The 14471-nt window shown below is 40.4% G+C and overlaps 1 protein-coding gene across 3 annotated transcripts in view; it reads right to left on the reverse strand.

Annotated features, from left to right (window-relative positions):
* The window catches only part of LOC121570684 (zinc finger protein 771), a 41214-nt gene extending 29705 nt beyond the window's left edge, over positions 1 to 11509 (reverse strand). For 2 of the 3 annotated variants that reach the window (XM_041882159.2, XM_041882167.2), the window contains exon 1: positions 10967 to 11509. In XM_041882159.2, the coding sequence (XP_041738093.2) occupies positions 10967 to 11249 (283 nt within the window). In that variant the 5' untranslated portion in view covers positions 11250 to 11509. Of the gene's footprint in view, positions 1 to 1170; positions 1909 to 10966 lie in introns of those variants that run through there. The other variant, XM_045221885.1, reaches the window with a different exon arrangement.
* Positions 11510 to 14471: the final 2962 nt, after the last annotated feature.

Raw genomic sequence — 14471 nt, forward strand, 5'->3', positions numbered from 1 at the left:
TGGGTTCTTTTCCCACGGGGGGCCAGTATAAAAAAAATATGTATTCACTAACTGTAAGTCGCTCTGGATAAGAGCTTAAATGTAAATTGAAACCGCTCATCATGTGGCCGAGCAAGAATGCAGTTTTAAAGAACATGCCTAAATATTTCAAACCGAAATTCAAAACGGTGCAGGTGCATTACTGACTACACAGAGATTTTCATTGACAGACCTATGACTCTCATCTCTTGATCCCAGACATCATCTAATTATAAACACCATAACTGTCAAGTATTTGGTTGGAATGTCACCTGCAGGAGCCATTTCCTTTCTGTCCCAAGGCTGGGGTGGGTGTGTTTCAGATAAGCAGATAACAGCAGAATCTGTATTTTTACAACTGATAGATGAGATACTAGCTGATCGCGGACAATCAGAGATGAACTTGCAGCATACCATACCACCCTTCGAATCCCTTATTTCACAAAAGTAAGAAAGCAGCTTTCTGCCCAAGAAGTGAACACATCAAGACATCTGTCAATTGTGAGAATACATAATGAAAGAGTCTAAGTAGATGAAAGAATTTCAAGGTTAACAACTGTTCTTCCAATCTCCCTGTTAGGCCTACTGCTGCTAGGTAGCTCTCTCTGCTCTCTCCCTCCCCTCTGTCTGTCCTTGATTGCAGGAGTGAAGTCTGGTGTGCGGGAGTCAGGGTTCCAGCTGCAGCTCATTCACCATAATCACCTCAGCCTTTAAGACCCGGTCAAACTTACCACTCATCGTCAGATCATAGTCAAGACGACCATGTTAGTCTCGCTGCCGACTCAACCTGGTTATTTTTGCTCTTTGTGTTTTTGGTCTGTTCTATTTACTTTTTCTCCTGTGCCACAGATATTTGGAACCTGACTCCTGCCTCCGCTTCACTCCTGCCACCACCATCCTGCTCTCCAATACCGGACCTCTCTTTTGGACTCATCACGGACACTAGGACATTACGGTACCACACCTGCCCTGATCTGGATCTGTTACCCTCCCTGTAACCTGGACTTGCTCTTCCCATATATTTGGGAACCTGGACTTTGAACATTGTAAATAAACCTGTTAAAACTTCTATGGCTTCGTGTACTTGTCTGCATTTGGGTTCTTATCCAGTTAAATCATAACACTCCCAGGTTGACCGATTGAATTATATGGTGATGGTGTGTAGAGCATAAACAAACCTATGTAGAAGTGTTGTCCCTAGAAGATCAAATGAATGTGTATTACAAACAAATAACTCAAACGGCAACATACATGTCAAATACTGTATGAACATTTCAAATACAAGATGTACATATTTATTGTATTGTATGTACTCATTGTATTTGTACGGACACTTAATCTCAAGAGTTCCTTTCCCACAACAGGAACCGTTTACCATTCCATCCGACGATGCCCCAAGATGTGGTCTGTCGTGCTGCACAACAAGACCAGAGTTTCACATTGAAGTTTTCATGACCTTTTGTAAATTCTTCAGTGTAGTTTTTTTCTGTCTGTGTCCTTCATCTCTCTTCCCCAAAGCACTGCTGGGACATTCAAGTATTTGTCATTGTAGTGTATTACCTGTTTGATTAAGTTTTTAATCGCTGTCTCTTTTTCTACTGTGCATACACGATGGAAGGTGGTGCTTGTTATTCGTCCGATTCTGTGTGTGTGGCAAGCCTGGCATTTTGCCTGTTCTTTAGAGGTAAGCTCAAAGTTGACACACTGCTCATGAGTTAGTTTTCGCCTCAGTTTGTGGAAAGTCTATTCACTCCTCTCCTGTATTTCATGTGGTGAGAGGGCTCTTAGATTGGCATCATACAGAGCTACAAGTTCCCCGGTCCATGTTGGTGAGCACAGCTGCTTTGGGTTCCAGGGCTTTCAGCTCTGCTATGTCTTCATCTGTCAGCTCTGATAACATAACAATAAAAAGATAAGTTAGACAACTCATTTTGTTAATACTCTATGAATTGAAAATTGTAAACAAAACTGGTTCCACGTCTTATCAACTGGTTCCATGGCACAATGTAACTATCACGTGTGTTTATGGTAACTGTGATGGTTTACATTTTGCAATTATGATGTAATTCACTTTCATAGAGTACTGTCTTAGTGAGTGTAATGATTTCCAAGTGTGCTATTACATGCCTCAGACATTGGGCTTTGTACGTTTTTCTGTGGCTGCCTGGAGTTGGCGGCATGTCCTCTTAGGCTTTCTCAAGCTGATCTGCCTCAGTGGGGCTGGGTTCACCTCTCTCCTGGAGGTGTTCCACGTAAATGCTCCTGAAGTACAAGCCTTCTCTGTTCTTCAAATCCTGACATACAGTTCAACTTTTAACAGTAGTGCATCTGCATGGCTGCAGCATACCCTAACTTGCAGTTATTAGATATGACTACATCTGCATTTAATTAAATTGTGCTACTACATGGCCACCCAGCAAGTCAATTAGGGATGTATGGTAAAAACACTAGTTAAGTAAACCCTATAGGTTTAAACAGCGGCAAAATTTGGAAAAACTGAATTTACCCTATGCTACATCACTGAAGGACTATCATAATATGAAATGTAGTTGTTATTAGATTAAATGGACAGCTAAAATGACTCACTGCATTGAGGTAATTATTTTAGGAAGGTAGCCTAACATTAGTGGTACATACCCAGCCATTCAGGATACTGTCAGGATACAGCCCAGGTCTTGTAAAGCTCTCTTCTGCCCTTGTCGTTGGCTAGGCAGCATCTCGGTTTTCATTCGACAAATATTGTCCACTTGAAAATCATGAAACGTAATATCCTACACAACACACAATTATATGCATCAAGGGATTTGTAGGTGTCGTATATGATGAATGGTGGCAATTATTGCCGTCAACAAAGAGTCCGCTATGCTGCATCGTGTTCAAAGCTTTTATTAAAATCACGAGATTTACAGCATAGGTACAGACCCGCGGTGTCCGGAGAACGGCTCCTCAGATTGCCATGGCCGTTCTGCCGTCTCATCGTTTACCCCCTATTTATAAACAATGCAAAAAGAGGAGTGACTCCCCTCTTCTGGCCAATCACCAGTCTCCCCTGGGGCATCACCCTCCCAACGCTACATTTGAACTAAGATCATAAAACAACATTCTTTGTTCCTCCAAAACATTTAACAAAGGCATAATCTTCAGATACGATATTCCCCCCTTTCGAGACGAAATAAACATCTCGAAAACAAACAGAATAAGATTGACTATTAACCATTTATCTTATTGAGTATCTTTAACATTAAACCAAACACATTCTCCTCTAGAGTGTAAATACCTTTCTATGAAATACCTGTTTATGAAGTGTGAATACATTACTATGACATATGAAGTGTGAATACATTACTATGAAATATGAAGTGTGAATACATTACTATGAAATATGAAGAAATCTCTATGGAGTGTAAGAGCGAAAAACTGTCTGGCAGCCATCCATCCATATCAATCAAGACAGTAAAATTCTCTCACGGTCCCTCTGCCCCAGGCAACCACCGTCGGTACTCCAGATAACCTCATAAACCATGTAAATGCATTTTGAAACTATGATGCAACTAAATACACATGTAAGGCCCTGCAAACAAAATCCTATCCATAAACATCCATTGTACGGCTGGTCAACCCATAGGACCGGACAATGAAACTCTCCCTTCCTAGCCTCTCTGTCCCTAAACATTCACCGAAATAAACAAAAACATCTAAGATCCTTACATGTAGTCAATAACATCAAACATCATTCTACCAAAATCAATACCTAAGAATATGACACAATTATGTATTACACATCAAATATGTCTATATTTCATTGCAGACACTGGAATGTAGTCCACTACACTTCATCTCCTCCGTAGTCTCGACTTCCAATGGACTTGTTAATGATGGAATCAGCCACACCCTCCTTGTTTCATCTCCTCCAGTCATATTGTCCCTTCATATTGTCTTTGAGTCACATGTTCCCCCAAATGCTTCTGGAATGAAAAGAAAAGAAACGACCAAACAGTATCCTTTGCAAAACAACCACTTTCAAATTAAACCTCAATTTCACCTAAGAATTTAAAAAATGATACATAAATGATGCATGAATCACATTATCCATTCCCCCCTTTGATTCATAAATCATACTAAAAATCATACTAATATTGAAAAAACACTTTGAAAAATCATCAAATAATCCAAAATGATATTTATCCATCAGTTCCACTTGTCCATCTTTATCCAGATCAGGAACAGTCAACACCGGCATCTGAGTGTTGTCTCCAGGCATCACTCTCCAACCTATCTCAATCTCATAGCTCTCTCCAAGGTCAGTAACAAATTACAAACATCACAGTGTTATCAAAGCTGAAACTAAAATCTGACCCATCACTGCCCCTACTGGCCTAATTGATCTTGCATCCTCTCAGATCTCCCAAACACATCCCTTATAATGCATCTATAACCCCAGTGATATTATCTGAACTATCTGGACTCAAAGTATAACTAATATTTATCAATATTATCTTCCCAAATGTTACACCATACCATGAATGAAGTCCCCCCCTTCTCCCTTAGACTTACCCTTCAATGATAGGCTTGAAGACTATGACATGTAGCCATGTCTCTTTTCACCCCATTTTCAACCCTAGCTTCAGATTTCTGTGTTGGTACCACTCCTCTTTTAATGGTAAAAACCTCATATGGAAGCTTAAACGTTGACCTGTAACAACATCCTATCCCCCATAGGGTAAGAATATACTCTATCATCACAAACCCACCAAATATCTCTAAAATTCCCATAGTCACATTGTCAGTCAAAAGCTAATCTTTTAACCATCAAAGTCCTGCTCTTCTTACTACCTGATATATAAAAAGTAACCTATTATTTGTCATTACTTATCCAAGGTTATCCTATACTCATCACACTCTGATATTCCCATAAACATACCCCTTACCTCATATGTTTTATTAGAACAACAACAACTTTTATCCTCACTGGTTCACCTGAATACTTCAGGTTTCCACTGTTACCTGACTTTACTTTCCATCTAACAATTCTCATAGGGTAATCCATTTACCCAAGAACACTTAAACCCTACTGTTCTGACAACTACATTATTTTATCTGTCAATGACTGTTGCCGATACCACAGTCATGACAAAGCATAAGACTTACCCACACCTGATAGAGGCCGCGCGACCGTCTAACACGTCTTGGGCTGGCATCCCCAACAGACATCAACCCTCAAGATTCCTCACTGACCTTACAGAATGAGTTAATCTATCTCTAATTTCCACAACAGAGGAACGAGCAGTACTGATCAGATACCCCCCCCCTCTGTCATCAAAATCAAAAGACCCCATCCTGCAGCTTCCATGATGAATCTATATTCTCCATTTCAGATTAATCTATATTGTTTCTATCTGCTCTCCTATTTTAATCCTATTCGTACTATCATTGACAGCCCTCTCCATCCGTAACATAAACTCCTGAGTCATTAATTTCTTTCCAAAGTTACCATTACCGTCGTTGATTTAGTTGATGAATTAAAACCCTTAATTCCTTCTAGTGGAAAAGCTACCCATATCCCATGTGTATTATTCACTGTTGGAGTGACTACTGTAATAAACTTATCCTTAACTCCCTCTGTGACTGTGGAAACTTCTACAGACTTCAAATCTTCCATTATAAGCGTCACCTTACAAATTACATAGCCCTTTAACCAATAATTCTTAACCAAAACAAATTTTAATGCTTTCACTAGATAAGTACACATATTCTCCCTAATTATCTCTCTCTCTCTCTCTGTGAAAGAAACGTCATCATCCTAAATGGCATATTATAATTATTATTCTCCTAACCCTAATAACAGTATTTTCCCCCTATAATTGATGCTGAACCCCTATAAACAACCTAGTTTTCCCAAAGCTCTGAACTCTTTACTTGTACTTCCATCCATCACCACTAGTGTCACTTTTTCCCCCTTTCAGTTCTACCTCTAAACTTTAAACCTTCTGATTATAACAAAAGGTACCCACAATTACCTTGATCTTCCTATTCTAAAGTTTCATTCATTACTGTTCTCTCTCTCTCTTACTACTAACGTTAAAACTTAGCTTACTGTCTCAGAGTTCCTTCAACCCTAATCTACTCCTAACTTATTTTAATCTAAGCTTTTCTCTCATAACATTTAAAACCTTTTCCCCTGATTTTCACAAAATCCCCTACCACCAAATGTTTAGACTATGTGATTGGGAAAGTTCCCCACCTGCTTCTGACTCATTACACACAGACTTGGCAAAACGACTAACCACCTTTTAGCCTAGCCTGAAATCCCTTAATGTAAGAATGTAACCCAGAATAACAGTCACCCTATTAAGTTTATTTTCCCAGACAGATTGTCTAATAGGCAATCTAATAGATTATCATCCTTCCTATGATATTATCTTTTTAAGCAAATGATTCCCAAAAACCCTACTTTTTAAAATATTCTACCAGACAGTCAGTCGTCTAGTGTACATCTTATTGTACGCTTCAATTTACACCATGCATCTCTTTCCCAACAATGCCATAGGTATATTGTCCTAATATTAGTATGTCTCTTTTACTTCCTCTTTGACTTTTATAGCAGAGCTCAATTGATTCCCTAAGAGTAATTAAACTGTTTTACTACATCAAACCCCTATCCTACCCTAATTAATTTTACATAGTGAGATGTTTAACCTCTTTAGGCCTAAACCCAAATAAGTTTTTCCCCTATTCACTATCACTTCTAATGGCCGGTTGTTTCAACTGTTAGCTATTTTCTCTTCTCCTCTAATCGAGGCTCTCAGCAATGCACCCCCCTTTCGGATCTTCTAGACACTAACAGGTGCCATTATGTGTCTGTCCAGAAACTGGCTTTGGATATGAATCAACTGGTACCCCCTTGGCTGGTACAATTGCATTATCAATATTGTTCAGTTGAAGCTGTAACAGTGATTGTTGATTTGGTTCACTCTGATTCTTCATAACCAAAACTTATCTTCTCCACCCGTTGTATGATTGAGTTTTCAGAGTTTCTTCTTCTCCAATTCTTGGAATCCTCTCAGCAGTTTTCTTAGTCCTGTTCCTTCTCGTCGTTGACATATCAGTATTCTTCAACCTTAGTTCTAAGTTCTGTCCTCGAAATATCATCTTCCATCATCTTCTTACTTTTCTTCTGTGCCAGTCCTTGTAGGACAAACTCCTCTTGAAAATAAAGCACCTTTAATCTCCAAATCTTCATCGCTTTCTTCATCTTCAACTTCCATCAGAGATCAAATCTCGTGTACCCTTCTTCGTTTCTCTCTTGCCAACTTCCTTCTGATCACAGAGTCATATCCACCCATGACCTCTCTCAATCACTCTCATCTTCATCATCCTCTTCTCCTTCACGTTCCAGACCTCTCATTTTCTTCCGTCTTCTGGATTCATCTTCATCGTTGTTTCTGCTGATACCCTATCTATTATTTGTTCATCTTAATTTCTGATGCAATAATCACTCCTAGATGATCATTGTAAGCTGAGAATAAACATCCCTAAGCTCTACTTTTTAAACCTATCTTATCACTGACATATTTTATCAATTTCTGTTTGAGAATGAAGGGCAACTTTTGTTTCACTTGCCGGATACCCTAGCAACACTTTAATTAAAGGATTACCACTATTTCAACCCGTGTAATGACCTTCATAGTCCTGATATCTTTTTCCCCATTGTAACAAGCCTTTCTATTCCTTTATTGTGAACTATCCTATTTTAGACTATATAAGTTATATAGGCTTCCCCCCTGTAATTCTTAATATAACCTAAACAAATCCATTAACAATCCTGAATAATTAACCCCAATTCCTATTCCTATGTCACCAATATCAATTAGTGTTAGCTATCTTACCACAACCCATCAACTGCAAGTAAATGCAAGTTAGTCATCTTCAGACTAAAATACCCATAAACAAAGCCTTCTAACCTTACAACCCTTCAATACTCCAATTCCCATAACCCCTTGCTCTATTAGCTCTAATTATCTTAAATTTACAGAACAATCCTCAATCCATCCTTGATTCCCAACACATCTGTAATCAAACCCCAGTGATACACAGAGCCACCAAAATACAATTTTTAATGAAATAGTATTTGCCAAGCCTATGTAAAATTGTCATAACATCACATATTCTGTTAGGATGATTTTGTGTACTAGCCTGATCCGATCCTCTCGTCTGCCTCGTCACACCTTGTTCGTGACGCACACGTCAGCCCCTTCTCTCTCTCTCCTCTCGTTCCATGTTCCTCTCATATTTCACAAAAACATAGAAACACACACGATTTCAGCAGTTAATGCAATCACTGAGTATTTCCAACCATTCAATATTCATTCGTTCTACATTATTCACTCTAAGACTAAACTCAGAACTAAATAGATCGCTCACAAACATTTTGATTTTAATCCGTCATTTAATTATTTAATTCAATCTATTATAATCCGTTATCATATATTTAATTTATAAATTCAATAGGTCCTAAAACAAGTTTCATCTTAACCCACCGCCGTTTAAACTTATAAGATTCGTGTTAAAATCTCTTTATGCGCATTTGTTCCATCGTCTGTGTTCCTCTGTCTCCCCCTGCAGTTTAACCAATGTGTTGTTTTACAGAATTCCACACATGCGCAAATATCATTTTAAGCTCATGCTTGAGTTTCAGCATCCCATCGTGGTGCCGTACAACAAAACGTTCCCTAATCTCGTGCCATAAACTCCCCCTTTCTGTAGTGTAGTGTCGCAAAATTAAACGCATGCCCATACATTTATTAAATAGATCGCTCCAAAACTTTTCATTTAATTTTAATCGTCTTAATTTAATTAATTATACTCCGTCAACATATATTTGATCTATAAATGTACTACATCTCGCCAAATAGTTTCACATTCAAACAACAGCCGTTTAACACCTAGGAGATTTTTTCCAAAATCTCTCTATTCTGTGACTATTGTCCCTTCCGACCCCCCACATGGGACCTATGACCCTTACCCATAATGCCGTGCTTTGTAGGCTTAGCACATAAACACATGTTGTAGTTTTAGCCCCGTGAAAATCACACGCATGCGCACATCCCCTTAAGCCCATGCTTACCACACAATAGACCGATAGCATTACGCTACAGCGTCACTATTTTATACGTTATACTCACACAATTACACATAACAGAGCTCACATTTGCGTAGAACTTTCAGTTCCACCACATACAAACAAGTTTAAGAGGCTTGAATCCATCACAGTGGACCTCTAAGGTTGAGATTATCATGTAGCACGCAACACAATTAGCCTTTAGCATTAGCCTTTCGCTAACTGCGGCCTACAACATGTAACAAAACCCAGCATTGCGTTCCTTTAATTGAGTACTGTTTCGTTTGCCCTAAATTTATTCTGCCGTGGGTAAGGCTATTTAAGTGAGCGATCCCCCCCAATGCAACTATCCCGTCGAACAGAAGTTGAGCAAGCCATCCCCAATAAATTTTCAACCAAACCCCAGTCCAAGACTGACCTGAAAAGTCCTAACGCCCTTCCAGGATTTTGGCCCACCATGCGGTCGCCTCGTCACGAGGGCTTATCTAAACCTGCAATGCTCTAAAATGTATACATATCTGAATTTCCCATTGTCACCCGTTACCAATGGACCATCTTAATGCTCTAAATTATCATTGTCACTCGTTACCAATGAAATCTATCTTAATGCTCTAAAGTATCATTGTCACTCGTTACCAATGAAATCTATCTTAATGCTCTAAATTATCATTGTCTATTGTTACCAATGAAATAACATTTTAGCAGACTCCAGTCGACCGCAATAACGCCACCGAGGCCAGGTCGAAATGGAACATCCCTCCAGTGTACACAAGTCATATCCAATCTAACAAACTCCGAAGCGGTAAGAAAACACTCACCATTTTTGTTTTGTTTTTTCCCACGCTTCAGAGTGAGTCAGCCCGGCGATTGACTGAAACACAGAAGAGACGCAAACCCAGCCCCACGTTGGGCGCCATTATGTCGTATATGATGAATGGTGGCAATTATTGCCGTCAACAAAGAGTCCGCTATGCTGCATCGTGTTCAAAGCTTTTATTAAAATCACGAGATTTACAGCATAGGTACAGACCCGCGGTGTCCGGAGAACGGCTCCTCAGATTGCCATGGCCGTTCTGCCGTCTCATCGTTTACCCCCTATTTATAAACAATGCAAAAAGAGGAGTGACTCCCCTCTTCTGGCCAATCACCAGTCTCCCCTGGGGCATCACCCTCCCAACGCTACATTTGAACTAAGATCATAAAACAACATTCTTTGTTCCTCCAAAACATTTAACAAAGGCATAATCTTCAGATACGATATAGGCGTTCAGTTTTTCCTTCGTATAAACACTGGGCGTTTCAATTAGATATGTAAAGATGTCTGGCCACTGAAAGTTAGGCCATTTTGTAGGGTCGTCCAGCCATTGACAGGGCGCCAGTGCATATGGGTCTGGCAACCTGAGCCCATTGCATAATGTGAGTTTAATGTACGGTAATATTCGGAAAATATTGTGGAAAACTAAAACTTTTGCTCACTATTTGAGCTCCAAGCAGATTTATTGTATCCGTAACTAGCGGGTTCCGTATGAGCAGGGAGGTGTTTATGACACCATGAAGCGCGCGCATCGCCCTCCTGCGGCAATGTTAGTAAACAAAGTGGGTCTATGCGAACGTGAGTAGATTATTTTGAAAACAACGGGCGGACATCTTTGACGCAGTCTCCAGTTCTTATTATACATGTGTTCGAAATCGCAAAATGTATATTTGTCATTCTGTGCTGTTTCCGTTTAATTAAACTTTGAACACAGTTCTCTCGTACTGAACCCCATAAAACATATTTAGCTTAGTGTAGAACTCCAGTAGAATTGCTGTTTTTAAGACAGTACTCACTTGTGTTTATCAGATCTTCAGTCTCCTCCTCCACTCCCAAAACGTCTTTCTCTTTTATTGAGATAGGCTCCTCTTCCTCTTTCACTCTAAAAGGTTTTTCCTCTTCTTTCACTATAACATTATCTTCTTCTTCTTTCAATGTGATAGCGTCCTCTTTCTCCTTTTTAATTCTGAAAGCTTCTTCCTCCTCCTCTTTTACGACAATGTTCAGCAACAAAGCCTCTTTCTCTGTCCAGCAGACCTCCTCTTCTTTAGCAGGGGGGGATAAACTTTGTGAGCTCATCGTCAGGGATTAGCATTAGCAATTAGCCTATTGTTACGCTCACTATCATTCTTAACAAAATAGCAAATGTAACAAGCTAATTACGTTTGAATCAACTAGTAAGCTAGATACTTAAAAAAACACTGATTCATGTCGCTACACAAAAATGGTCAAAAAAAGAAGCGTAAATGTTTCGATTTCATGATGGCTTGCAAGCTATCGATACAGCTGAACGAGTAGCTTTGTTGTTGAAGAAGCGTCTCGTGACCAGGGTTGCCAGGTTCTTCCTCTTCTTCTTCTGTGGGTTTTATGGTGGACTACAACCCCAATAAGTGTATTGCCGCCACCAACTGGACGGGTTGAAAACCAAAACAAGGTAAAAAGAAAATCCATGTGACAGGGAAACGAACTTAATCCACCCAAATAAAAATAGTACATTGACAAAAACAAAACAAAACTCCCACTTCTTCCTTCTTTCAAATCTCAATATCTCCCTTCTCAGGCTCTAGGGCCTGAGAGGTTGGTACGGCTTGTGCCAATACTCCATGTAACTCTTTCAGTCCCAGGAACCACTCTGCCGCATCCACAATGATATCTATCTTCCTGGACCTTCTCTCCACCTTGGCAGTGCCATTAATCACCATAGCTATAAAGGCCACAAAGTCCACCTTCTTAACCTTGAAAATGTCAGGGTCCTGCTGGTGAAAGGCAACTCCTGCAGCCTGCAGTGAAGGCCTTTCCACCACCATGGACTCTTCAGGAGCACCATTCAAACCTTCAACCCTTGTAACAGCTGCTGCATATGAAATGCTCTGGACAGCCCTGACTTTGGCCACCTCATTCTCTTTCACCCTTGTCGGGCAATCGAAAGATGTAGCTTCATGGTTCCCACCACAATTGCAACATGTCACATTTTCCTCACTTTTAAAACACATGATATGATCTTTTCCACAACTTGGACATCTCGGCTTCTCCCTTCTGCAAACACTTGAAACATGACCAAAAGCTTTACAATGATCACACTGCATTGGTCTTGGGATAAATGCTCTCTCTGTAGTTTATATACCCCAACTGCACTTGAGTAGGGAGAGACTCCATATAACTTTTTCACTATTCACCACACGATTCATCCGATGTGCATCAATCAATCCAGGAATGTTTTGAATCTCTTCACAATCAACTTCCCACGAGATGCCAGATATAACCCCCTTAAGGGGTACCCTTTTCCGAATAGTCACACACAACACTTCAAACTTATCAAATCGGGTGAGATGCAACGCACATTCCTTCTGATCCGCAGAAGCACAAAAAATCAAAACAAGCACGCCTCTTGTGATCCTCACAGCCTTCACTTTACCCAGCACTCTCTCCACCAGTCTGGATATCTCAAATAGTTTCTTCAAGATTGGTAATCTGCTCAACTGCTCCTCATTAACAAACCGTACTCCTACTAGATACAAAGGGACAGTCTCATCACTGTACACTACTTTGCTCCGTTTTCCATTCTTTTGGACAATACTCCAATTCTCCTTGATTCTCCCGCCATTGGATTCAGAATCCACTTCAGCCATCTTTTCCCTCAGTGTCGAGTTGCCAGGTTAAACAAACATTTCTAAACCCATGACCACTCAAAACCAGCCCAAGAGGCCTGAAAACTAGCCCAATTTATTATTATAATAAGGCGGAGAAGAGTTGCCATATTTATACAATAAACCCTTTTCCCATTACGTTATCGAGCCAATTAAGAAGGAATATCGTTGTAACTTGTTACAACGTTAGAAGCAAAATTCTGTTTTCCTCAAAATAATAATTATTGCGAGCTATGACATAAAATTAATTTTTATATGTCACAAGAGAAAATATAATTTGCCCTTATTAAACCCACCAGATCATTTTCCATCAACGGATGTTGATTTAACTCGTTTGACTGCTATGATTAGGCAATAAGGCACAAGGGGGTATGGTATATGGCCAATATACCATGGCTAAGCGCTGTTCTTAAGCATGATGCAACGCGGAGTGCCTGGACACAGCTGTTAGCCTGATATACCACGGCTTTCAGCCAATCAGCATTCAGGGCTCAAACCAGGTTTATAATTGTAAGCCCTGAATACTGATTGGCAGACAGCCGTGGTATATCAGACTGTATTCCATTGGTATGACAAAACATTTATTTTTACTGCTCTAATTACGTTGGTAACCACTTTATAATAGCAATAAGGCACCTCAGGGGTTTGTGGTCTATGGCCAATATACCACGCTAAGGGCTGTGTCCAGGCACTCCGCGTTGCGTTGTGTATAAGAACAGCCCTTAGTCGTGGTGTATTGGCCATATACAGTGCATTTGGAAAGTATTCAGACCCCTTTTCCACATTTTATTACGTTACAGCCTTATTCTAAAATTGATTAAATAGTTTTTTTCCCCTCATCAATCTACACACAATACCCCATAATGACAAAGCAAAAACAGGTTTTCAAAATAAAAAAAACTGAAATATCACATTTACATAAGTATTTAGACCCTTTACTCAGTACTTTGGTGAAGCACCTTTGGCAGCGATTACAGCCTTGAGTCTTCTTGGGTATAACGCTACAAGCTTGGCACACCTGTATTTGGGGAGCTTCTCCCATTCTTCTCTGCAGATCCTCTCAAGCTCTGTCAGGTTGGATGGGGAGCGTCGCTGCACAGCTATTTTCAGTTCTGGCTGGGCCACTCAAGGATATTGAGACTTGTCCTGAAGCCACTCCTGCGTTGTCATGGCTGTGTGCTTAGGGTCGTTGTCCTGTTGGAACGTGAACCTCGCCCCCAGTCTGAGGTGCTGAGCGCTCTGGAGCAGGTTTTCATCAAGGATCTCTCTGTACTTTGTTCCGTCCATCTTTCCCTCGATCCTGACTAGTCTCCCAGACGCTGAAAAATATCCCCACAGCATGATGCTCCACCACCATGCTTCACCGTAGGTATGGTGCCAGGTTTCCTCCAGACGTGACGCTTGGCATTCAGGCCAAAGAGTTCAAACTTAGTTTCATCAGAAAAGAGAATCTTGTTTCTCATGGTCTGAGTCCTTTAGGTGCCTTTTGGCAAACTCCAAGCGGGCTGTTATGTACCTTTTACTGAGAAGTGGCATCCGTCTGGCCACTCTACCATAAAGGTCTGATTGAGCTCTGTCAGAGTGACCATCAGGTTCTTGGTCACCTCCCTGACCAAGGCCCTTCTCCCCTGATTGCTCAGTTTGGCCGGGCGGC

This window comes from Coregonus clupeaformis, chromosome 1 (genome assembly GCF_020615455.1).
Source record: "Coregonus clupeaformis isolate EN_2021a chromosome 1, ASM2061545v1, whole genome shotgun sequence".
Lineage (NCBI taxonomy): Eukaryota > Metazoa > Chordata > Actinopteri > Salmoniformes > Salmonidae > Coregonus > Coregonus clupeaformis.